Source organism: Toxotes jaculatrix, chromosome 17 (genome assembly GCF_017976425.1).
Source record: "Toxotes jaculatrix isolate fToxJac2 chromosome 17, fToxJac2.pri, whole genome shotgun sequence".
Taxonomy (NCBI): Eukaryota; Metazoa; Chordata; class Actinopteri; family Toxotidae; genus Toxotes; species Toxotes jaculatrix.
This window is the reverse complement of record NC_054410.1, coordinates 20,163,561-20,188,575: the sequence shown is the minus strand read 5'-3', so window position 1 is coordinate 20,188,575 and position 25,015 is coordinate 20,163,561. Positions and strand designations below refer to the sequence as shown.

The 25,015-nt window shown below is 40.4% G+C and overlaps 3 protein-coding genes across 6 annotated transcripts; 2 read left to right on the top strand and 1 right to left on the bottom strand.

Moving 5' to 3' along the window:
* The first annotated feature begins 778 nt into the window (after positions 1-778).
* On the top strand, positions 779-5,902 carry odc1 (ornithine decarboxylase 1). The gene is made up of 11 exons (XM_041060464.1): positions 779-903; positions 1,785-1,933; positions 2,174-2,311; positions 2,484-2,657; positions 2,796-2,968; positions 3,086-3,302; positions 3,391-3,474; positions 3,626-3,788; positions 3,898-4,013; positions 4,138-4,352; positions 4,521-5,902. The coding sequence occupies exons 3-11, from the start codon at positions 2,210-2,212 to the stop codon at positions 4,657-4,659; spliced, it is 1,383 nt and encodes a 460-aa protein (XP_040916398.1). The 5' UTR covers positions 779-903; positions 1,785-1,933; positions 2,174-2,209; the 3' UTR covers positions 4,660-5,902.
* Positions 5,903-6,480: 578 nt separating this feature from the next.
* Positions 6,481-11,177, bottom strand: LOC121197077 (G-protein coupled receptor family C group 6 member A-like). Its single transcript, XM_041060463.1, has 6 exons — positions 10,980-11,177; positions 10,585-10,885; positions 9,570-10,376; positions 8,830-9,042; positions 8,624-8,741; positions 6,481-8,165 (listed from the first exon to the last, which is right to left on the bottom strand). The coding sequence occupies exons 1-6, from the start codon at positions 11,147-11,149 to the stop codon at positions 7,240-7,242; spliced, it is 2,535 nt and encodes an 844-aa protein (XP_040916397.1). The 5' UTR covers positions 11,150-11,177; the 3' UTR covers positions 6,481-7,239.
* A 1,254-nt stretch (positions 11,178-12,431) lies between these two features.
* Positions 12,432-24,394, top strand: LOC121197701 (matrilin-3-like). Of its 4 annotated transcripts, none has more exons than XM_041061422.1 (16): positions 12,436-12,811; positions 13,620-13,784; positions 14,117-14,803; positions 16,498-16,617; positions 16,898-17,017; positions 18,032-18,151; positions 18,282-18,401; positions 18,611-18,730; positions 19,375-19,494; positions 19,808-19,927; positions 20,071-20,190; positions 20,360-20,479; positions 20,787-20,912; positions 21,127-21,246; positions 22,982-23,083; positions 23,397-24,394. In XM_041061422.1, exons 1-16 carry the CDS (start codon positions 12,517-12,519, stop codon positions 23,447-23,449), a joined length of 2,628 nt encoding a protein of 875 aa, XP_040917356.1. In that variant the 5' UTR covers positions 12,436-12,516; the 3' UTR covers positions 23,450-24,394. The 4 variants fall into 4 exon arrangements, 3 of the variants coding, with proteins under 3 accessions (XP_040917356.1, XP_040917357.1, XP_040917358.1); XM_041061423.1 differs by having other exon boundaries at positions 12,438-12,811; positions 14,117-14,692; positions 23,397-24,393; XR_005896263.1 differs by lacking the exon at positions 23,397-24,394 and having other exon boundaries at positions 12,432-12,811; positions 20,787-21,544; positions 22,374-23,083.
* The last annotated feature ends 621 nt before the right edge of the window (positions 24,395-25,015 follow it).

Sequence of the window (25,015 nt, the reverse complement as noted above, 5' to 3'; positions counted from 1 at the left end):
ACTTAGCTTTACAGAGCTGTTGTGACATATGTGCCTGTGTTGATACTTTACCAGATCGAGTCATCTTGTGATCTTTAATCTCATCAGGCAGGTCAAGAGCTCCAGAGCAGACTGCTGACAAACCAGGTCACATGAGACTGTGCAGAGACCAGCAGACTGTTGAAGTCTGCCAGCGTGAGTGAGCATCTCTGGGATTAACACAAATGCAGTATGTTGAACCTGCACTGACCATTATCATCATCATCATCATAATCAGATTTAAGCATGAAATATGCTTGTGAAGGCTTCAACTAAGGATTATTTTTATTATCACATAATCTGTCAATTATTTTCCTGATTGATCACTTTGTCTATAGAATTCATCGAAAACATGGATACACTATTTTTTTTTTCAGTTAAGTAAGAAAATTTGTCGAAAGAAACAAAAGAGGTCACGATTTTTTAAGTGAAAAGTATAAAGGCTGAGCCTAAGCTGTAATGCCACTGATGACTAACCTCCTTATGTGTCTGGCCCTATCTTGTGTTTACCACAGTGTCGTGACAAGCTTAACGTTTATGCAGATAGGAGGCCGATTTAAATTGGCTGTTACCTTAAGCAATCTAATGTGCGTTAGTTGTCTAGCGGCTCCTGTCTGCCTGTCTCCCCCACCATGTGGATGAGGTGACAAGTATAAACCGGTTCATACGTGGATGAGAGGCCGGTTTCAGCTGGCTGCGTTGCCTTAGTAACGAGCTCTCTATAAATACTGTCAGGATCCTGTGTGCGCCTCCACTCCAGTTTCAGACGTGGTAGAGAGGCTACGACTCCAGCAGCGGACTTTCAGTGAGAAGGGAAACTGCCTTATTTTTTTTTATCCCAGCATTCGGGTCTAATGGACAAACTCTTTGTAAATGCTTTTTAAGGTAAGTAAGGACTTCTCGATATCATACTACTTAGAACGTCACATTTTATCGTAAATGTTTAATTAACAGTAGCAACCGTTAGCTAGCTGGTTGGTTCAGTTATGGCGGCTTAAAAAGAACAATGAAAAGGGGAGTTAGGGGTTAGGGTATTCTTGTTATTTCACTATAACCTTAGCGTCAATTTTATTCAAAATTGAATCGAGTGTTACCTAACATTACGACGTGGCCAGTGTTGTAGACGGCTAGTTTGTTAGCAATTATTAATGTTAGCTAACCTAGGTAATAAAGCGGTATGGCGTAAACTTGAGATGATAGCTTTTCAGGGCCGCGGACTTCTCTGTGTTGACGTTACGCTAAACACATTTTTGATTTGCTTGTGTAAACTTGGATAAACTACGTTGACCGTAACTTCCAATGCTAAATCGCCTCATGGCATGAAGAACTCTAAGCGGAACCGGCATATTCGCGTCAGCGTCATTTGTTACTCACTGATTGGTTCATTTTCGTGCCTCCTTTTTTGAGTTCAAGGCGGATCCTTTTGTAATTGGATTGAATCTTGACTGGGCGGGGCTTAAGCGTTTAGGGGGTTTCAGTGACTTCTTTTTGCATATGGTGTCAAGTTGTCATGACACGGTTATAAAATGGGAGCGCTGTAAAAGACCTGAGCTCTACGGCTTTACTGACCACAGATTTGTGGTCAGTAAAGTCAATTATAATGATTTTAATAGAATATTCCGTAACTTGGTTTAAATTTATAAATATAACGTTCTTAAATAGAATAAATGTATGTTGAAATGTGTACTCAATATAGCCTTGAGCTAAAACTACTGAGAACTGTGCTGTTTTTATGCTAAACTCCTTTCAACTCTTCTTGTCTGCAGAATCATAACTCTAGGAAATCGCACACTGGCTACTCAGCAGGCCCTGGCCTCGAGTCTTATTTGAAGGGGTTTAACTTCACTGGTGAGCCTCCTTGGCTTCTCTGCACCTGAGTAACAGCAACACTTAATTCCATCTCTTTCGTATCCAAGTAAGTGTATTGTTGTGTGTTTGCAACTTGATTCAGCAGTGCGTTGTCATCCTGTACAGATAATACTGTAACAAAACCTGTCATTCATTCAAGTACCATCTTTGAGAATTCCTCACAATTGCACTGTTTGATAATCTTTTAGTGGGGAATAAAACCGACTTTAGTAATCAAGGACATGAAAGACACTGTGTTCTCAAAACTGAATGTAATCTCGAAACACGCCTCCCCTCCCTCTTCCAGTTTACTAGCGACTAATCAAAAGGAGCTCTTGTGACCATGAACACTGCCACTCCCACTGAGTTTGAATTCCTTTTCCTGGAGGAAGGATTCTCTGCCCGGGATATTGTTGAGCAGAAGATCAATGAGTCATCTATGACGGTAAGCATCCTGTGCTGGCATTGTTTAGAGGAAGCACAGATGTCACCATTTGTTAGGTGATGAATGTTAACAGGACCCAACAAATGATTGGATGTAAATGAAAGCAAACTGGTGTTTGTTACAAGGCTGCTTTTGTTAAATGAATATGTCCCTTTCATGTGCTCCATTACAGGATGACAGGGATGCCTTCTATGTCTGTGACTTGGGAGATGTGCTTAAGAAACACCTGCGCTGGATGCGGGCCCTGCCTCGTGTCACTCCTTTCTATGCTGTCAAATGCAACGACAGCCGGGCTGTAGTTATGACACTGGCATCCCTGGGAACTGGCTTTGACTGTGCAAGCAAGGTATGTGGTGGAAAATTTCCACAGTATTAAATGTCCTCAGAACACAAAGCTCTCTTGATGGCTGAAATTACTTTGGCAGCTCGTGTTTTTAAATTAGCACGTTTTTTTTTGCTGACTGTTGGTATTGTCCCCCTCTAGACGGAAATTCAGCTGGTTCAGTCTCTGGGAGTGGATCCAAGCAGAATCATCTATGCCAACCCCTGCAAGCAAGTTTCTCAGATCAAGTATGCGTCTGCCCATGGGGTCGAGATGATGACCTTTGATAGCGAGGTGGAGCTCAAGAAGGTGGCCCGCTGTCATTCCAACGCCAAGTAAGATTTTTTTTTTTTTTTTAGCATCCATAATACAAAGGCTTTAGTGGCATTTCATCATCTGCCCTCTCTGAATTTTTGTCCTTTTCACTAACTTTGTTTCTGTTTTGTGCCCAGACTGGTGCTGCGTATTGCCACAGACGACTCAAAGTCGGTGTGTCGTCTGAGTGTGAAGTTTGGGGCCCCACTCAAAGCTTGTCGAGGTCTTCTGGAGCAGGCTAAAAACCTGGGCCTGGATGTGATCGGCGTAAGCTTCCATGTTGGCAGTGGCTGCACCGATCCCAAGACCTACGCACAGGCCATCGCTGACGCCCGCTGTGTTTTTCACATGGGGGTGAGTAGTGACTGAAATACACATACAACTGATTTTGTGGTTTTTATCCAGCAAAGTAAACTAAGACTCCTAATTTTGTGACCTCTAGGAGGAGCTTGGCTTCAACATGGATCTCTTGGATATTGGTGGTGGTTTCCCTGGTTCAGACGATGCTGAGCTCAAATTTGAAGAGGTAGGATGCTGCTTCCTTTATTATAAATGAGTTTGCTGTATCACAAGCCAAACATACTATTCATGTTTGTTTGTTTTTGGACATTATTAAATGAACAAGACAAGTGTTTTTACAGTCTGATTTACGTGTGGACACTTTTTGTACTTTCCAGATCACAGCCGTACTGAACCCAGCCCTGGACAAGTATTTCCCTGCTGATTCTGGTGTTAAGATCATTGCCGAGCCAGGACGCTTTTACGTGGCTTCCGCTTACACACTGGTTGTCAACATCATTGCCAAGAAGGTCATCATGGACGAGGAGTCAGCCTCTGACGGTAGCAGCCTTGATTTAGAAAAATCTACCATGGTTTACTGAAACGGTTTGTTGTGAAAGCAGATTTGTAATGTTTCTCAGTAGTAAAATTGTTTGTGCTTTCTTCACAGAGGAGGGTGATGGGAACAGTGACAAGACTCTGATGTATTATGTCAATGATGGAGTGTACGGATCCTTCAACTGTATACTCTTTGACCATGCTCACTGTTTGCCAACACTGCATAAGGTAACTGAAAATCAAGGACTGAAATGGCAACAAAGTTCCTCATCATACATATTGCTCAATGAGAGGGGAAACAAATGCTTATGGTAAATGTCTTTTTCTCCTCCCCACCTCCTAATACCAATAGAAACCAAAGCCAGACGAGGCCATGTACCCCTGCAGCATCTGGGGCCCAACATGCGACGGCCTTGATCGCATTGTTGAGCAGTGCAACCTGCCTGACCTGCAGGAGGGAGACTGGCTGGTCTTTGAGAACATGGGCGCCTACACCGTGGCTGCCTCCTCCACCTTCAACGGCTTCCAAAGACCTGACATCCACTATGTCATGTCCCGCCCTGCCTGGTGAGTGGTGTCACAGATGCCGAAAGTGGTAGTTAATAATAAATGACTTTCCGGATTTACATCTCACGGGGAAGATTTGCAGGTTTAAGTGCATCTTGTGTTCCTAGAGAATAACTTTTTTTTTTTTTTTTTTTTTTTTTTTTTTTTTTCTTGCATTTTCTTCTCCAGGCAATTTGTACAGCAGGTTTGTTCCCAGGGAATGCCAGCTCCTGTGGAGGAGTCCAACCTGTTTGAAGTGTCAGCCTGCTGTGGCCAAGAGACGAGCATGGAGATGCCCCCCAAGCCTTGCCAGGCCCACGTGGTTTAAACACAGCAATGTTCTCCACATCTAAACTTCCTTTGTTATGAAATATTGGAGAAGGCCCCCTTCCCCCCTTCTCCCCAAATGTACGTGAAATTTCAAGGCCAGTTACTTGACAGGAGAATGAGAGGGACTTGTTGTTGCACAAAATTTCTGTGTTCTGTATGGAAGCTGGGGATCAACCCCCAATGAAATGAGGCTGAATCACACTCTGAGTGTCTCTATGGGTTCCAGGCAGAGCGTTACAGGGTTAGATGCGTACTTGAACTGGAGTACTGTAGTTTATAAAGAACCTATTTACTGAACTGGAATAGTGTAGGGAAACAAAATAAATCCCCAAACTACTTGTCTGTAGGTGTCCCATCACCACAGGACTCACAATACTTGAAACTGTAGCAGTAGTGCAAGAGGTGAAGGGTTACTCATACTATTAATTTCACAGTATTAAAAAACGAATAGTGCCAGACTGCTTACAGCTTAGGCATTCAGCAGATGCAGAATGTAAGGGTAGTTATTTAACTGCTGACCCTTCAAAGCCCTGTTAACAGCTAATGTCACGTCCCTAGCTAGAGTAACTGGTGGAGGAGTGATTTAATTCCTCAAAAAATGGCTGCTATTTTAATATTTATCTTTTCCATGATCTCCACTTCTGTACAGAACCCTTCAAGTGTTAATCCTCAAGATGATAACCTATCAAGAAACACTATTTATTTTCTTTTATTTAACTCATCATTTCCATATTAACCATCCAATGTCTTTGTGTTCTGGAACTACTTCTGTCTGTTGTGGCCAGAGTTTCTGTTTCCCACTCAAAATCTAGATACTGTACGTATACTCACAGGAAGTGCCATATGCATGACTGATCCTCTGAGTGTGCTGATATGGCTGCAGCAATTGAAGGAACTTGTCAGACAGCATTGTAGATACAGATGCTAAATAGACATTTCATTTTGTCCTGGTCACCAGACGCCACCAAAAATCAATCTTAAAGATTAACACTTAAAACACAGGGACTCAAGAAGCAGACAGCCCCTCTTCTTATCTCCTCCTTCTTTTCTTTTCTTTTTATGTTTTGTAACTTTTAGAAAGCAAGAAATCTGTTCATGATATTAATAAGGCGCAGTGTTTAACCATACATTTGAAATTTGATGCGAAAGAGACGGGATTGCTAATTCATTATGCTTTCCTATGGAAACTTTTTGAAGTTTTGTATTTTTTTAATAAATAAAACATTAGGTGCAGAGCCGCATTATGGATGTTGTGTGTTTTGTACTGATGGGACCACATACAAACAAGTGCTGAGGTACTTGTACAAGCACCATGGACTTTATGAATGTTATTCACAGGATGCTTTGAGAGCCCAACCTACTGGTTGCAGACAGTAATTACACCCTCAGCTTTGCACTTGCACAGCTGAGTAGACTTGAATAATAATAGCTGTGACGTGGATGAATTTTCCTGCTTGTCAAATGTCATCTGCTTAGCACGCATGACAGCGCTGCAGACACATAAAGCAACTGGTTTTTGCATGGCAGTGTAGAATCATAGTACATGGTACTTATCTGGGTCTGGGATTTAAATTTGAGCTCAAGTTAATTCTGACCTTTGCAGATTTTACACAACAGCTGGATTGTTTTCAGAACTGTTTCTCAACCAAGTGTCAATTAAATCTGTTACCATTTACCCTTAAATAGTATTATGTATTAAAAAATATAAAGGGGAGTTGGTTCCTCTGCAGTCACAGTATTATATGTTTATATCGGTGATATTGCATCCATAGCAGTAGTATTAGTAAAAACAGTTCCTTTCCATGAAATTATTGACTTTTGTATTTTAATGTACAGCATTGTATCATTCATATTTATTTCTTATTACTTTTTTTTTTAAATAGTTTGAATTAATTTAGCCAACAAATTATCTTTGTATTATTACAAACGTTAACCCTTTAAGTCTGTTATTTTGTTATTGTGGTTTATTACGTGAACACACAACAATGCATTTTAGGAATCTCAGTTCTGCATATTATCAGTGTCTCATCAACAATCTAGATAAAGTAAATACAACTGGAAAAGAGTTCAGTATAAATACACCCCAGAAACTAAAAATAATGTCAAAAGACAGCCCTTTGTGTTCTTCCATTATGATGCATTGTCCACGCAGTGAAAACTCCATGCATTGTAGTAATGTAGTATTCACAAAGAGAATGAAAGTTAAATATATTCACAGTATCCAGCCATTCACAACGTAACATTTCCCTAAAAACATCTCTTTACAGATAAAGACATCACCTAAGTCTATTTTTTTTTAATTCACATTGCAAAGTGTAAGAAATTAAGTCATCAGTTTCAGAAAAGAAAAACAACTTCAAAGACAAAATTACATGTTCAAGGCATAAAACAATGCCAACCTAACCAAACAGCTGGTTTTTATAAAAGGTATCAATTTATACAGATACAGTTGATTAGAAACATGTTCCCACTATGGTCGATTTCTTCATTTTGTGTATTCAGTTAAGAAATATTTCTGTGGTGAAATATAATAATTATTAACAGATAACACAAAAGATTTATGGATGTGCGTATGAGATTAGGATTTCACCACAGCCAAGCCTTTCTGCTCGTAATGCTTCTTGATGTACTCAGTAATGGCGTTCTCATTGTTAAGCTCTTTCCTGAACACCATAATGTAACACTTGGGGGCCAAATGGCAGGTGAGGATGCTGTAGCTAGAAATGAGTATAGCTGCGCATTCTATTGCCAGTTTGTACTTCCCATACATGTTGAGGTAAATTGGGATGAAGAGGATCCAAATGATTACAAATAGCAGCATACTGACGGCGACTAAACTCGCGTTTTTGTACAGATCTGGCAGCTGTCTGCCTTTGAATGCAAAGAGGAAACAAATAAAGGCCAAGAAAGCGTTGTAGCCTAACATGGCTCCAAAAAACGCAGTGGAGCCATTTTCACAAAGGTGCAGGATGGTCTCGTTTTCTGGCTTTTTCTGTGGAAATGGGGGGTAATAGTACAGCCATGGCACACACAGGGCTAACTGGATCGCAGACACGACGGTCACCACAGCCAGTGGCTGATTGAGCTTCTTTATCCAGGAGCTTATTTTCAAGTTAAAGCTGAAGCCTACTGAGATTTGAAGCAGGTTGGCCAGAATGCAGGAGATGCAGAGGGAAAAGGCGATGCCGAAGAAAGGCAGGTCTACCATGCAGGAAGCCTTGGTGGGCTTTCCTATGAAGTTACATGTAAGGCAGAAGCAGAAAAGAAGGGCAAAAAGCTCCAAGAAACACAAATAACCTCCAACTGCCTTCACAATGGGTGTGCTACGATAGATTATAAACAGAACTGCAAACACGAAAGTAACAATGATGCCCAAGATTCCGAAGCAAGCCAAAATGATAGCGAAGGGATCTTTCCATTTTAGGAATTCATCTGTTTTTTGGAAACACTTATCCCTCTGCGGAGATGAGTATTCGTCCTGACCGCAGCGCTTACACTCCTCACCTACGGATGAAAACAAAGAAATGCAGTTTTAACTGTATGAGGAAAATATGTTTTTTTTTTTGTTGCTTATTCAGCATAGAGTTTTAATTTATAAACACGTGTTTAATTTTGTTTTACACGAATGGGGAAGTACCCAACCCCAGCGTCTGATCACATTCACAGTACAGTAGTGTGTGAAGTTATACAGCATTTGCAAATTAATGTAAAACCGGTGGGAATACAAGGCAGGCAACAATAAGAATTAAACCTGAACACTGTATTCAGTATATACACACGAGAGATTTTTAATCAGGAAAACAGGACTTATCACTCCTAATGTGTGATTAGGGCTGTGTAAAAATTGTCCTGTTGGCGTATTAAGTGTGCCATCCATGACAAGGATCCTCTTAGGAGACAGGGGCTGTTCGCTCGTCTATAGAAATGATTATGTTACTTTAGATTTGTAATCAATCACTTACCATCGTTAGTGGAAAACTCTTCATTTGCACATGGAACACACATTTTGCAGCACTGGTGGCCTTGTTGTTTCAACTCTTGGCCTGGTTTACATGTTTTAGAGCAGTTGTAAACGGTCACCTGTGAAGGACAAAACAGAATCAGTACTATATTGATATTCATAAATGATTCTGGGTGATTATTAAATATGATGAAATTTTGAGCTCACATTCACATTATTCATATTTTTAACAAGGTCTTCTGGGACTTGGATTTCTTCATTTGGCCTGTATTCTCCGATGGTTATTATGTGTGTGTGCCTTGTGGATTCATTCATCTGCCAATGTAATATGTCATATCCTAAACTGGGGTCTCCATTGGTGTCAAAGAACACATTTGTGGTGTTCACAGTGAAGTTGACTTTCCGGATTTCTGTGAAAAGCTGTGGAGACAAACATAAACAAAAAATACATAGCTGTAAAATCGAGAAAATGTGTTATTATCACCTCTGTTACTGAGGAAAACAACAAATCATAACATTAGAAACATTTCATATAGGAGACAGCTAGAAATGCTGAGAACTTTGCAATATATGTAGAATAATAGAGCTTTGTCAACACACTTGGAAATGTCCTTATTTTTTTTCTTGCAGAGTTTTAGATGAGGAGACTGATACCTTTTTCATAACTGACTAGACTACGGGCAGCCGTTGGTTAATGTAGCTTAGCATTAGGTCTAGAAACATGGGGAAACAGCTAGTTTGAATCTGTAAAATGGTTTTTAAAAAATCCTCCTTCCTCCTTTAAAGCTCATGATTTAACATGCTATAACTCACTTGTTAGTCTGCACAAAAACCAAAGAGTAAAGACAACACTTTGTAGGTGTGTTTTGGGTATTGTGTGTCTCAGCCTTGGTTTTCTGTGTTACCGATCTGACTGCAAGAAAGCAAAAAGATATTTTTTACCCTACCTCCAAGGCTGTAAATCCGCTCCTGCGGTTACACTGTTGGTTGTCACACAGCAGGCGTTTGATACCCTCAGCAATGACTTGAACAGCTAAGTATATATTGTATGATTCATCCTGGTCAATTTGTTCGGCCAAGCAGCTTGGCTCCAGACACTGGTTGGAGCTCTCCTGGCTGTCTGGCAGGGTGCAGTTATAACCTCTTTTCTCAGAGTGATTAGAACAAAGAGGGTAGCGAGTCAGGTAATCTTCAAGAAAGGCATTAGTGGTCCTGTTGAACATTGACATGACGTAGTCTTTAAAACCAGGCACCTCATTCCTCTTAGAGATGAATCCAAAAACCTGCCCGGCCAGCTCAATGCCATGCTTTGCAGAGAGCTTTGTAGACGTGGACCACGTATCACTTGCAATCCAAGTTCTGTTGAGTTTGTACTGAACAGCTGCTGTCATTATGATGTCAGCATTGGTGTCCCTGGTGAACAAGATGATGGCCTCGGCAGAGGATTTATTGATATTGCTCACCAGATTCATCAGCAATTTACGGGCTTGACTATTGTTCTGGGAAAAGTAACCAGGCAGGATGTCAATAAATTCAATGCAGATGTTCATTCCTCTGAAGTTGTCCACAAGGCGGTCACTGCCGTACTTCCCATACTCATCGTCACTTCCTACAATGGCTACTGTTTTCCAGTAAAACTTCACCACCAGGTCGGCAATGGCCTTTGTCTGATATTCATCACTGGATATTGTTCGCAGAAAAGTGGGGAACTTCAACTTCTTGCTGAGCAGCTCGCTAGTTGATGCGTAGCTAATCTGTAACAAACAGGAATCAGATAAGGTTGAAACAGTTCTGCCTGCAGTTTTCAGCAGTGACGCATTAAATTTTTGAATCTAAAATTCAGTTATAAAGTTATACAGCATTAGATTAAGATACAAAATTCTGTCATAATCTAATTATTAGCTTTGTGTGTATTTCTAACTATAGTTAACAGGACACTATAGAGTATAGGAGAGGACAAACCTGGGCAACTGATGACAGAGCAACAACTCGTGCAACAGCTATTGATACTTCAGAATACCTCTCGCCAATCACCACTTTCGTTTGGGGTTCAGGTAAAACAGAATGAATGTTTGCAGGCAGTAAACAGCTCTGAGGGTCTGACTGGTTCTTCAGCAGCTGAAGTGCTGCACTGATGGCGATGCTGACATCTCCACAGGTGTCATAGATGTCATATCCTATGGTGAAGTTGGGTAGTTGCTGGTTTATTTCTCCGATGGCGTATATCATCACTTGAGAACGTAAGAACGTTTGTAAGTCATAGCTGCAAAAATTGACAGATGAAATTTTAGAATGAATTCCGTTTTTTTTTTTCATGTGTGGTGTAAGTGGACTTATTTCTGAGAGGCCGTACTCACCCACTGCAGGAGAGTGGTCCGGGTGTTGTGGTTCTGTTGGTTTTTAAGTGAATGGGCAAAAGTCCTCCAACGATGATGTCCCCAGGAGAGTACGCATGCAGCAGACGGTTCTCTCCTGAAGACGAACCACATGCACTCATGATACTGACAAATAACCACAACAGGAACATGGTGTGTGCACAGTGGTGAAACAGAGGTATATAATCATTTGTTCCTATCTCTACAGTGTGACTGGGTTCTTGGACAACAGCTCTCATATAACTTCCCCTTGTGGGAAGTTACACAGGATCATTTGCATTGTCAGACAGAATCTGAAACTTGATGCAAAACATTCACTCTTACCAACACATCCTCTAAACTCTAGATTGGCATGAGAACAACAACATGATTTGAATTGCTCACAGAGGAGGATTCATTCAAGGTTATATAATATAATACACTATCAGTGTCTACCATCTACCATCTTCCCCTGATAAACTGGGTTGGCAGGTTTCTGTATTTCACTGTATTTTGAGTCACGCCACGTCCCTTTGATTCAGGACAGCGACTTCAAAAACACTGGAGCACAGTTTACACCACAGGCCAGGAGAGGGCAGCATACTACATAGAAACTTCAGTCACCTCTATGCCTTAAAATAGAAATTATTTCAAATTTATTCAAGCCCACAGAAGTAGTTTATTATTGGATAAATGGTCCTAAAATTGCCCAGAATAGTGGAAAATATGAATTTGGACATCCACATTAGAACTGAGCCAACTCCATCTGCTGATGAAGACAATGTTATGCTGTCAAAAGCTCCAGAAGGCCTTGGGTTGTTTGTTTTACCAAGTCATGAATAATAATAATAATAATAATAATAATAATAATAATAATAATAATAATAATAATAATAATAATAATAATAATAATAAATTGTCCCTTTTTATGTTTTATTAGTTTTTCTACAGCTGGTATATTAATTTATAACAGTGCATCACAGTTTATATGTTACCGTTGATAACTATGAAAATTTTGGATCTTAAAAGTACAACAACTTTCTGCTAAATGTGCAGGAGTAAAAAGCACAATAATCACCTCTTAAATATAGTGGAGCTGAAGCATACACCTCAAATCCTTAATTAAGAAGAGCACGTGAGTAAATTTCCTTAGTTATATTCCAACAAAAAATATAGTATGTATTTAATAACTACTATGGTAACAGTCAAAATTCTTTGATAATATTGTTTTTTTTCTTAATAAATAATACAAATCATGTATAAAGTTTATGATAACAAAAATGTATGTCAGTCAATGTCAAGATCAAGTCCTGGAAATCAAGGATTTTATTCATAAAATTCAAGTGCAGAATCCCAGAAAAGGAAGGCTGCTCTGAAACCAGCCTCGCTTGATCAACTTCCTGCACTTCCTCCATCTGTCTCTGGATTGGGCCTCCTGCTCCCCACGCCTCGTACCTGACCGTATAAGAAGGCCACGTTGAGCGGTGGCGTTCTCAGAGGGCGGCCACCAGAGAGGGACGAGGAACCGCGTGCAGACAACATGACTCCATCCATGAGGGGACTGCTCTGCTTCATCGGCGTCCTGGCGTCGGGAATTCTGGGATCTTCAGTCTCACAGGTTCACTCGGCTGGTCGAGTGTCCCCGCGCGTCCATCCAAGGACATCTAAGGACATCAGATCTATTGAACAAACTTCAGACGAAGTACGGAGTGCAGAAAGTTTTCAGGAGGTGCAGCTGGGTGAATACACTGTGCGAGACTTCCAGCGGCAGCAGAGCGGCCGACCAGGTGCCAACAACCACCTGACGCAGGAGAGACGGAGACCTGACAGCGGAGGTTGGTGCCCGTTATTGGATTAAATTCACCTGCCTTGCATACTGCTGTGTACACTGATAACCTTTCTTTTTCTTTCTTTTTTTTAAAAAATCTGTTTTCCATGTGTTCAGTGTATCTCCAGGTGATCTTGGAGATATATAATAAATAACCTGTGACCTATTTCTACAATCAGACCATCAAAAATGACATCTCCTTTTTCATTTTGTAGATGTTAGAGATGTTATGTCAGCCTCGGTATAAGATAACTAATGATAAAATGTTTAGATTTTGTTTCATATCATACAAACTGAGCACAGAAGCCATTTTTCAGCAGTGTATAGACGAAGAAATGCTGTGGCACAACTTAAAAAAATCTTTTCTGTTGTGCAGAAGATGGAATATGGTTTTAGAGTTGATGCTTTGCTCTGTGAGTTGAGTGTAATAATTACACACAAACTGAGGTACAAACTGGGGCCAAGTTTAAATTGCCTCCACAGACATAATGAAATGACCAATGCACCACTTTTGTAATATGATATAATGCAATTATTTAATATATATTCAGTACATTTGTTTATACCACAAATTAGGCAGCACATAATAGCATCAGTAAATGTGCAGATCACATCATATATGATGTGTTATGACGGCCTTAAAACCTTGTAGTGCAGACTCTTTGCCCTCCAGTGACATTCGCATAGAAAGTGTTATTAAGCTAATTATCAGTCATGCATGCCTGCCATGTGGCATCTGAGTTTGCTTGCCTTAAACCAGAGTAACCACCGCTCTAATGCTTTTCCCCTCTGCCTTTTCCTTTCCTTTGGCGAAGTTGGTGGCAGTAATTCCAGGGTTTATCACCATCAGCCTGCCCATCATCCGCTGCTAAAGAAAAACGAGCTGCCCTCACAGCTGCAACACAATGCTGCACCATTTGCATCCTGGCAGCCTGCTAAAGACTCGAGTGGCTCTCCTGCATCCATCACGACTGCCGCAGGTAGCCACGGCTAACACATAATCATTTAACTGCCAAAAAAAAAAAAAAAAAAAAGCCATGGATTGTGCATCCTGCCACATGTATAAATCTTGCAATCCACATGTGGTGTCTCTGTAGCTGCCATAGCCCCAGTGTTCAGTTTTGTTTTTGAGGCACACTACAGCTTTGGTGTAGCGTGTGTGTGAACAGCTTAACTGTGTGAACAGCTTAACTGTGTGAATTCAGACTGTTTCCTTTCTTGCTACTAACAGTTTCAGTATTGTACCTTCAGTCCAAACCACTGAAAAATATTCTTTTAAATCTTTTTAAAATGTTGATTTATGTTTTTACAGCAACAAGGTCCAACTGCAGAAATCGACCAATAGATCTGGTCTTTATCATAGACAGCTCCCGCAGTGTACGTCCTGCAGAGTTTGAGAAGGCCAAGGAGTTTCTGCAAGACATGGTGGACACCTTGGAGATTGGGTCCGATGCCACACGTGTAGGCCTCGTCAATTATGCCAGCACAGTGCAGATCGAGTTTCTGCTGAAGACCTATTTTCACAAGTCCGCCCTGAAGCAAGCACTGGCCCGCGTTGAGCCCCTGGCTTCTGGCACCATGACAGGCATGGCCATTAAGACTGCCATGGAGAAAGCATTCACCGCTGAGGCAGGGGCCCGAGCTAGTTCCAAGAACATCGCCAAAGTGGCCATCATAGTGACGGACGGGAGGCCCCAGGACAAGGTGGAGGATGTGTCAGCAGCAGCTCGTGCATCTGGGATTGAGATCTACGCAGTGGGAGTAGACAGAGCTGATATGATGTCCCTCCGCCTCATGGCCAGCCACCCACACGATGACCATGTCTTCTATGTGGAGACCTATGGTGTTATAGAGAAGCTCACTTCCAAATTTAGGGAAACCTTGTGTGGTAAGGATGATGATAACGGGAGTGCGGATATTCCATTAAATGGTGGAATTGATGGTTATGGACTAGACCTAAATGGAATAAATAATGAAAATGACGGTAAAGGAAACAACGGTATGTCAGACCCATCTTTTTAAATTTACCTGTGATTATATGGGCAGCACCATAGAGGGAATCTCCATTCTAAAGTAAACAGTCCTCTTCTTTGGTCTTCAAGAAAAAAGGCAAGGTAACCAGTGATTTACCGCCACTTTCTGTATTTCCCACAAAATGGTGTTTACTAACCCTTGCCATGCAGATGGTGAAAAATAGTTTAGTGTTAATGCAGTGAGCATTAAACATCTACAATAAGTACTAACCAACTTAAAGAAGAAGACAAACCTCTGATCACTGGTTGATCTGGAGAAAAATCTCCATACTTGAATACTTTAAAATGACTGAAGCCTAAAGTGATGCTGTCTATACTCTTCACAGGGAGCGCGCTGCTCTTTGCACTCTGCGCTGCACCTTGAGCCTGCGTGCCCTGCTCAGTTACCTGAAGGTGTGCTTAGCTACCCAGGTCCACAATCTGGGCTTCTGCAGACATTAACGGCCACTTATGCTGCAAAGCAAAAACTAATTTAGCTTGCACTAAATCTGACCAAAATAGAGTTGAGTGGAAAGTTTTTAAGAGAACTTAAAAAGGCAATAGAAAGCTCATGTGCTTTCTAGCTGGAAAGTTAGACGAGAAAAAGCGATGCCACTCTCAAGTCTGTCCGTTCAATATGAAGCCGGAGCCAGCAGCCAGTTAGCTCTGTCCTAAGGTGACAAAATCTGCCAGCCAGCACATTTAAGACTTAATAGTTAAGATACTCAATCTAATTTGTTCAATACTTCAAAACCCCACACGCTTTGTAAAACCAACAAATTGTGAGATTATTTCTTGGCTTGGTGCAGTGACTTCCTGGTGTCTCTGCTCGTCCTCTTCTTACCTCAGAACATCTAAATGTTCCTTTAAAGCAGATTATTTTGTACAGAGCCCCAAAAGTCACATTTTACTCAGAAATACTTTTGCATCCCCTCACAATGTTTTGCATTCGTTTGCAAAAAGGTTTGTGTTCACTCCCAATTAATTTACAGTCCCTGCACAATATATGGTGTTACTTCACAATATATTGTGTCACTTCACAATACTTTGTTGCGAAGCACAGCTGGAGCTCCTGTGGGGTATATTGGTAACACATCTGTTATAGCTGAAGCACAGAGTTCAAACCCTGAGTGTCTTTCTCAGCTAATGTGAATAGATTAGGTGCTGTAACTGAAACAGCCACAGCTGCAGCTGCAGCCCGACCAATAACCATAATCACAGTGACAGTCCCAGCTACAGCTTCAACCACAGCTCAACCCACTGCCAAGCATGATGCTACAGCTTGGTCCTTCTCTGTAGATAAAGAGGAATGCGTGAGAATGCATGAGAAAAAGTGTTACTTGCGTTCAGTTTTGTAATCGCATGTTCTGTACTGTGTGGGGTTTTCTGTTGGAACAGTGGGATTGATATTTATTCTGGTGACTTAAATCCAGAAGCCAGGATAATATGTCAAAGTGATAAATGACTAAATCGCTTCCTTCACAAATATCGCAAGAATTTAAACAACAAAACAAAATCGCTTTAACATCACCATCACTGAAGCACAGAGATCAAGCAAACTAATCTACGTGTGGCTAAATAAAAATCTATGCATGCTTACAACTTACTAATATTCCTGTAACAAAAGAGTAATGATTTAGTTAGACTTAAGCCAATCAGACACTGAAATGTTTCTTTTCAGGTTTGGATGCTTGTGCCCAAGGACACAATTGCCAGCACATTTGTGTCAACAATGGCAACTCATACAGCTGCAAGTGTCGCTTGGGGTACGTCTTGAACCCGGACAAGAAAACATGCTCACGTAAGAATCTTTATCTTTGTCTTTTTTTTTTTTCTGTCCAGTGTACACTTGTCCAGCACTATTCAGTACAAATTAAATAAGGAGGAAATGATGAAGCCCTCGATCGATGAGAGGTACAAACTGTAAAAGTAACTGGTGCACAAAAGCTTTCTTAACTGTTATCTCTAAACTGGGTACGGTGTCGGTCAGATGTGGGGAGATGTGAGTGTCTCTCCTGGCTTGTTGACTTGTTTAATTAGACGATTTTTGGTTGGTTAGCTGTGGAAGTGTCTCTTTACAGGTTCAGATCCATGTGCCCATGGACATGACTGCCAGCACATTTGTGTAAACAGTGATGACTCGTATATCTGCAAGTGTCGAGAGGGATATGTGTTGAACTCAGACCAGAAAACATGCTCACGTAAGAACACGAATATTTCTGATAAAGTGTGCTCTTTGGTTTTTGGCCCGTTCCACAGGCATGTGTTTTATATGACTGAATACTTCAATATATTTTTATGGCTTCTAAGCTTTAAATAATTTAAGTTATCCAAGTTCAGCTGTAACCTTCATATACAAAGCAAATGCTGGTCTATCATCTTGTGTTGCGAGGCCTGTTTTGATTGACTGGACAGGAGATGCTCTACTTTATGTGAACTGTAACATTAACAGTTGCCAAAAGCTCCATAATGACTTCCACAATAAGAGCTGCATATCAGTGAAGTTTGCATACATGTTCCCAGGGATTTGACTGCCAACGTATTTGTGTCAGCACCACTGATTCATACATCTGTAAGTGTAGAATGTCACATAAGATAAAATGTGCATGTTGTTTTCTACAAATTAGATTTTATTTTTTTGATGTGCTGAAACAAAATTTGTAGAAATACCTTGACTTGGGAATTGGTGAAATAATTTTGTATCAGTAGTAGGAACAGTCAATTGGTATTGCTGAAGAAGTTTTTGTGGAGCCACCATAGAAGGAACTGTCTCCTGAGGTGCTTCCACACTTGCTTGCTTCAGTTTCAGGTGTGGTGGTAGGGGCTTAGATTTTGTCAGTACTTCTGATTAAGAAAAGTGGATGCTCTGTTCAGCTTGAATTTCAAAAGTCAGGCACAGGTCAGCTCTTGTGACTAGTTTTATGACGTCCTGGACACATGTGACCAGGGACATGACTGCCAGCAAATTTGCGTCAAAGATGGCGATTCTTACCTCTGTATGTGTCACAAGGGATATATGTTGAACGCAGACAAGGAAACATGCTCACTTTAAAACACTTGTTGTTGTTGTTGTTGTAGTCTTTGGAGCAGTGAAGAATTCCTGAATGGAGCATGTCATCAAACAGCAGTAGTAAATGGAGGCTCCAACCATCCAAACTCACCTTCACTGATGTCACGAGATGTCAGTTACATGTGGACCTCTGGTCTCTTTTCAGGTTCTGATCCATGTGCCCATGGACATGATTGTCAGCACATATGTGAAAACAATGAGGACTCTTATATCTGCAGGTGTCGAGTGGGATATGTGTTGAATATAGACCAGAAAACATGCTCACGTAAGAATCTGAATCTTACCCCTATATATGTTGTATGCATGCCAGGAACAGTGGCACATTAAAAGGCTAAGTGCTTCTGGACAAATATAATTCAGATAATCCATCTACAAGTATGAGTGTCTCTTTTCAGGTTCAGATTCATGTGCCCAGGGACATGACTGCCAACATATTTGTGTCAACAGTAATGACTCGTACATCTGCAGATGTCGAGAGGGATATGTGTTGAATACAGACCAGAAAACATGCTCACGTAAGAACTTGTGCTTTATTGTTAGTTTTGATGTGCATGTGTCTCGCTGTGTGGTTATCTACAGTTGTTATCTACAGCTGCTGTTATTGTATATTCTTGGATAATTCAGAAAGAAGCACAGAACAATTAGTCACAGCCTTTATACGTTTTGATTTTGGCTAATCAGGAGCTTCACCAGGGAAGTCAGCTGTGTAAGTGTCTCTTTTCAGGTTTGGATACATGTGACCAAGGACATGAGTGCCAGCACATGTGTGTCAAAAATGCTGATTCTTACCTTTGCAAGTGTCATGAGGGATATGAGTTGAACAGAGACCAGAAAACATGCTCACGTAAGAACAATTTTATCTATACTGTATTAGATATGCATGCCCTTCATGCAAAGTGTCAGATGTCTCATCAAATTCCAACATTTAAGATACCTGAATTATTCTACAAGAGCAAAGTTCTAAAGGATAAAGCACTGTAATGTAATGTACAGTTAATAGTGAATGTATTTCAAATAAGCACCAAGTTTGGGCACTGGGACTGATGTACATAGGGGAATAGATTGTATATCCATCACTTACATAAGCTGTAAATTAAGTGGGATGAGCTGACACTGTCTCTTTTCAAGTTCAGATGCATGTAGCTAGGGATGTGACTGTGAGCACATTTGTATGTATTTTTCCCCTTGCATGTATCATGAGGGGCGTGTTGAAAGCAACAATAATGACCTTTATATCAGCAAATGTTGAGAAGGATATGTGTTGAGTGCAGGTCAGAAAACATGCTCACCTGAGAACTTGGGCTTTATCCGAAGCTGTGCATCTTTTAGCAGTTTGATTGATTTAATGAAAAAAAGAGCCATAGATTTCATGGCCTTTATGCCTTTTTTAATTAATTTTGGCCAATCGTAAGCTTCGCCAAGCATTTCATAACTGCTGGTGTGCCTGAGTTAGCTGTGGGTGCTAGCTGTGGAGGTGTCTCTTTTCAGGTTCAGATGCATGTACCCAGGGACATGACTGCCAGCACATTTGTGTCATAAATGGCGACTCTTACCTTTGCATGTGTCCTGAGGGATATGTGTTGAATGCAGACCAGAAGACATGCTCACGTAAGAACCAGAATTTTCTTACCTCTGCATTTTACGCGCTTGACAAAATACTACGGAAACCATTCACTGGAGGACTGAAAAATCTCTTTAATGTTAACAAAATGCTTTGCAAATGCAAAGTCAGTTACACTTGAAAGTGCCTCGTTTCAGGTTCAGATGCATGCACTCAGGGACATGCCTGGCAGTCCCTGAGTGCAGTGTCGTTGGTTTTCAAAATTGAAAATGTAAATACTTGGATAAAGGCAGTGTATTTTAGTTAATACTGGCCTGTCCTGATGGTGACAGTGTTAGCAGTGGAAGTGTCTCTTTTCAGGTTTGGACACATGTGCCCATGGACATGACTGCCAGCACATTTGTGTAAACAGTGATGACTCGTTCATCTGCAAGTGTCAAGTGGGATATGTGTTGAATCCAGATAAGAAAACATGCTCACGTAAGAACTTAGATTTTTTTTTTAAAGTGTCTAGGGTTTGGTTCACATTATTATACGTGCTTGACCACAATAGCCCAGGCAGAGCATTACTTACAAAAGGTTCTTTGATTGTTGTAGTTAGATGTGGGAGTGTTTCTTTTCAGGTTCAGATACATGTGTCCAGGGACACGACTGCCAACATATTTGTGTCAGCACCGATGACTCGTACACCTGCAAGTGTCGAGAGGGATATGTGTTGAATGCTGACCAGAAAACGTGTTCACGTAAGAACTTGGACCTTTCTAACCGATTTTAGTTGAGCTCATTCTGAACAACCACTGTGTGATACATTGAGAGAGATGGAGCAAATGGCAGTAGTTAGGGTTCCCAACAGATAAGGGGGGCCTTGACTGATAGGCCAAGTCAGTCAGATGTGGAAGTGTCTCTTTTCAGGTTCAGATCCATGTGCCCATGGACATGACTGCCAGCACATTTGTGTCAACAGTGATGACTCGTATATCTGCAAGTGTCGAGAGGGATATGTGTTGAATGCAGACCAGAAAACATGCTCACGTAAGCATCCGAATTGTTTCATTATGCATGTTTGGTATCCGTGGCTGTCCAGCATCTCAGATATTCCACAAAGCACCACTGCTGGATTTTCAAAGGGCATCAACTGGACTGGTTCATCAAAAATTTAAAACCTCCCTCTGGACAGTAGTACTTGATGAGACAACCTGTCTTGTGGACACTTCACGCCACCACCTTTTCCATTATTCTTCTGTTAAAGGGAGCTGTGACTAAAGGCTCTCCAAAAAGCCAAGTGATTGTTTTAAATGTCATAAGACTAAGTCACTGAGATGTGAGCTTTTCTTTTCAGGTTCGGGTTTGGATGCATGTGCTCAGGGACATGACTGCCAGCACATATGTGTTAACAATGGGAACTCGTATATCTGCAAGTGTCGTGTGGGATATGTCCTCAACATGGATAAGAAAACATGCTCACGTGAGAAAATTCTTCCTTTCAACATTTTTACAATATCTCAAGATGTTTTGTGTCGTTCTGTAACAGGTCCAAGAACTACTGAGTCACTTGTATTATGCTTTACACATGCATGTCATGGTTTGGCTGAGGATTCCGTGAATATTATGGGAATTGTAGCCAAGTGCTTGTTGACTCAGTTACGAAGCCAGTTAGATGTGGGAGTGTCTCTTTGCAGGCTCGGACGCATGTGCTAGGGGACATAGCTGCCAGCATATTTGTATCAACAATGGTGATTCTTACAACTGCAAGTGTCGAGTGGGATACGTGTTGAATGCAGACCAGAGAACATGCTCACGTAAGAATTAGCTTTTTTCATCTTGCATAATGGTGTGTGCGTATTGTCTATTGAAACATGTACTGAGCTCATCCTGACTGAGCACTAACCTCCCAAGAGCTGTGACATAAATGGACATGGTTTCTGTGAGTCCTCCAAACAACTGTATCAGGCAAGGGTTCATCAGCTGACCAGGGGCTGGTTAAATGCTCTTTCCCTATGATACTTGAAGAGGCTTTAACAAAGACGGGTTGATCCATGAGCTTGACTTGACAAAAGCCATTCTCAAACCATCCAAATCTGTGCAAGACGATTTAAGGTGAGATTCCAGTTTTCCAACCATTGTGTGTTTTAACTTTTTGATAATCCATGATCCAGTGTAGATTTCCTATATATCATGTCATATTTTACATAGGCTCTGGCCTCTGAAAGGGTCTATAGTCTTGACCATTTTCTACACAGAGAAGTACTGACATTTACATGTGTGGTCAGGAAATCAGGATGAGTGCAGCCTTTTGCATGAAAGCAGATTTGACTGTACACAAAGCTGCCATGACTTTAGCACTCACTGTGTCTAAAAAGACTTGTTTAGACCTAGAGCTTAAGATTACCAGTCAAAGTTAACCCCATCACTGCTTGCAGTCCAGACTGCCTAGAGAGAATGAATCAATCAAGACTGTAGAATATGCTCACTGTATATTGCTGTTCAAATGAGATTGCCTGGCATGGGGAATTCAGCTCATGTCCTAAAGGTTTATGTTTTTATCAAGCAGATTTGGCTCAACATGACAGCTCTCTATAAGAAGAACTGAAAAGTCCTATTTCCTGTGAAGGCAACCACCTCTGTGGCAGCAATGAATGACGGTCATTAGGTTAGGATTTGCATGTAACAGGAAGAAGAGATTGGTTACACACCACCTCACACCTGGAGATGCTGACAGAGATCAAGATAAACTCCACAGAAAAGAAAAAAAACGTCCTTATTGTCTATGTCTACATGTAAATTTCAGTGCATGGCTCCAGGTAGAAGGATGTTCAAGCCTATGACACTGATAGAGTGTTTTGCCTATGTCTGTTAGGGTCAAAATGTGTCATTTTAATTTTAACAGTGATCATATCTTATGTGCCTTTCTTTTTCCATTCCTCAGTGGTGGAAAAGTCTGTAGTTGACATCAACCAGAGCTACTGTGTCCAGCTACAATCAATACAGCACTTCTACTGGTCCAGCCATTTACAGCACAGTTTATAGCACATACATGTGATGTGCTGGTGTAAGGAATGAGAGACTGTGAGCTCACTGTGAACCTTGGTCTGAATATAGGACCAAAGAACAAAAAAGAAATTGGTTGTAATTTATTTGCCTGTTGTCTTTTCAGTGATTTGCTATATTACATGTATGTGAGTATATTGCTTAAATGATTAAGATGTTAATTAAAGCTAACCACCTATAAGACTTCCTAGTTTGTAATTAACTAGTTGAAGTGATTGAAATACTATAATATAATATATTTTCTAATCTCCCTCACAAAAGAAAAATCATGATTGTATGTAATCTCAGCTATACTATTGAATCAATATTGATTGTGATCATTTAACTTTAATTTTGTCAGCTTCCAAATGTTCATTCTGAACATCAGCATCGAGTTTTTAAAAATGTTTGCTTTTCTCTACTGAGCATCCAAATGAAATGTTACGAAGAGGCTACACTGAACACCACTCGTTTGCTGAGACTTTCTCTATATTCTCATTCTTTCAGAGGAAATGAGAAGTGAAATAACCCAAGATGCCTGCATGTGTGAAGCTCAGATTGTGTTCCAGAAAAAAGTACAGTCAACCATTCAGGAGCTGAGCCGAAAACATATCCTTTTGCATCTCACAAGATGAGGCTTGGGAACATCCACAGATTGGATTTTAAGATTTTAATTATGAATATTATGTGACAGAAGTATCTGCTTTACATTTTGTGTCTCTAACTATAATGGACATAGGAACTAGTTTAGACAGATATTTTTTTCTATTAGCGCTTTTCAGTACAGTAAGTACTAATAAATCTGGATCTAAACCTTAAGTCTGCTGATTCCTAGATGTATATTTTTATGATTCTACTGTGTCATGAACTGGTGAACATTACATCTGAAAAAAAAAAAAGATTTCCTTGACTGTCTGTGTACTAGATGAACTTTCAGACAAAGTGAATCTGATTGAAGGTCAACAACAATATTAAGAACAGCGGTGCCATCAGAAGACATGTATTCACTTTTCTCAACTAGCTGAAGTCATCTGTAACACTCAAAATCTCTTTATGTTTCATATCTATTGTGTATTCAAGATTTGGTAGAGGTCTGCATGGTATTGATTTCTAATGCAGTATACTGGCAGCATTATTGTTTTATATTATAAACCTGCATTTGTGCATTCACAACACTGTCTGTTATTACTTCTTACAGTAAAGTCAGGTATAACTGGTGTAAATGTTTGCATATACCTGTGTATTTTTAAGAAAAGTAACGTTTCCTTAAGCCATTGAGTTCAGATTCGCATAGATTCACGCACTGCAAAGTTAATTAGGGAATTTATAGAAAACGTAGCTGCGTTAACCTCTCAAAAAAATGTGTTGTGCCACATTCTTGTTGCGTATTCACAGTTTCAAGAGCATTTCTTGGTCAGTGTTCTTGTTTAGTGTTTTTAGTAGAACACAAAGACTCCATACATAACCATAACACAACAACTAATCTCTTATGCAACAAGAGCATTGTTGCTGTACCTTGGATTGCTGCATTATTACGCAAAGACCAAAATGAAACTTGATCCAGTTGGCCCCTGGCAGTCTTAAATCACAGAATTACTATAATCCTTTTCATTGAACTGAAATATTTTAACAACTTTATTGCACAAGATCGATTAGTAATTATTGTTTGGTTTGTAACAGACAGGTACAATTGTTTTGGGGGGGGCAGAGTTTCTCGCAGCATAAATAATAAATAATACACACGTGAGATAAAAGTGAAAGGTGGATTTGAGGTGTAGGCCTCTGTGTAAACTGACAGATATATGTTTTGGTGCTTTGTGCTAGAAAACAACTTCTCTGTAAATTTTCCTTTGGTATTACAGTTGCACATGGAAAATAAACATTCAGAACCAATGGCTCCAATATAACTCTCGTATGTTTTCAAACTTTGTTATCCACAGTCTGACTGAATAAAGCTATAATATGGACATTTGGCACAAATCTTCATACTGAGTACTATATAACTGGACTAACGATTTGCTGTACGTTGTCCAACATAATTAAATGCAACATTTAATTAAAATCCCCATTTATTTTATGTTGTACTTATTTCCAGAGGTGGGTAGTAACGAGTTACATTTACTCCGTTACATTTACTTGAGTACGTTTTTGAAAATAAAATACTTCTAGGAGTAGTTTTAAATCAATATACTTGTACTTTTACTTGAGTAGATTTATAAAGAAGAACCAGTACTCTTACTCCGCTACATTAGGATATACTGGGCTCGTTACTTTTATCACAGATACTGGATAAAGCTTTAAGCTATCCAGTATCTCTACTTTTATTTTGTCAGAGAGAGACCTCCGCCCAAGGATCTACTGCGTGACTGTGTTTAACCAATGAAACGTAGCCCTAGCCCATTGTGCAGCCTCGTCACGTGACCATACTCAATCTCAGCGGCGAGACCAAGGTTTCAGCAGTGAGGATCACTTCCGCGTTCAAAAGTTGCAGTTCCTCGGCTGCCGCTGGGAGCTGGCTTCAAAAGTGAGCAATTCTCCATT

What these genes read in the sequence shown, in the direction of transcription:
- odc1 (XM_041060464.1), top strand. Translation starts at nt 2,210, where the DNA reads ATGAACACTGCCACTCCCACTGAGTTTGAATTCCTTTTCCTGGAGGAA. An exon ending in TCAATGAGTCATCTATGACG is followed by an intron (nt 2,312 to 2,483) that starts GTAAGCATCCTG and finishes GCTCCATTACAG; the next exon opens with GATGACAGGGATGCCTTCTA. An exon ending in GCTTTGACTGTGCAAGCAAG is followed by an intron (nt 2,658 to 2,795) that starts GTATGTGGTGGA and finishes GTCCCCCTCTAG; the next exon opens with ACGGAAATTCAGCTGGTTCA.
- LOC121197077 (XM_041060463.1), bottom strand. Translation starts at nt 11,149, where the DNA reads ATGTTCCTGTTGTGGTTATTTGTCAGTATCATGAGTGCATGTGGTTCG. An exon ending in GGACCACTCTCCTGCAGTGG is followed by an intron (nt 10,886 to 10,979) that starts GTGAGTACGGCC and finishes CAATTTTTGCAG; the next exon opens with CTATGACTTACAAACGTTCT. An exon ending in AAAATATGAATAATGTGAAT is followed by an intron (nt 8,742 to 8,829) that starts GTGAGCTCAAAA and finishes TGTCCTTCACAG; the next exon opens with GTGACCGTTTACAACTGCTC.
- LOC121197701 (XM_041061422.1), top strand. Translation starts at nt 12,517, where the DNA reads ATGACTCCATCCATGAGGGGACTGCTCTGCTTCATCGGCGTCCTGGCG. An exon ending in ACGGAGACCTGACAGCGGAG is followed by an intron (nt 12,812 to 13,619) that starts GTTGGTGCCCGT and finishes CCTTTGGCGAAG; the next exon opens with TTGGTGGCAGTAATTCCAGG. An exon ending in AGACCAGAAGACATGCTCAC is followed by an intron (nt 19,495 to 19,807) that starts GTAAGAACCAGA and finishes GTCTCTTTTCAG; the next exon opens with GTTTGGACACATGTGCCCAT.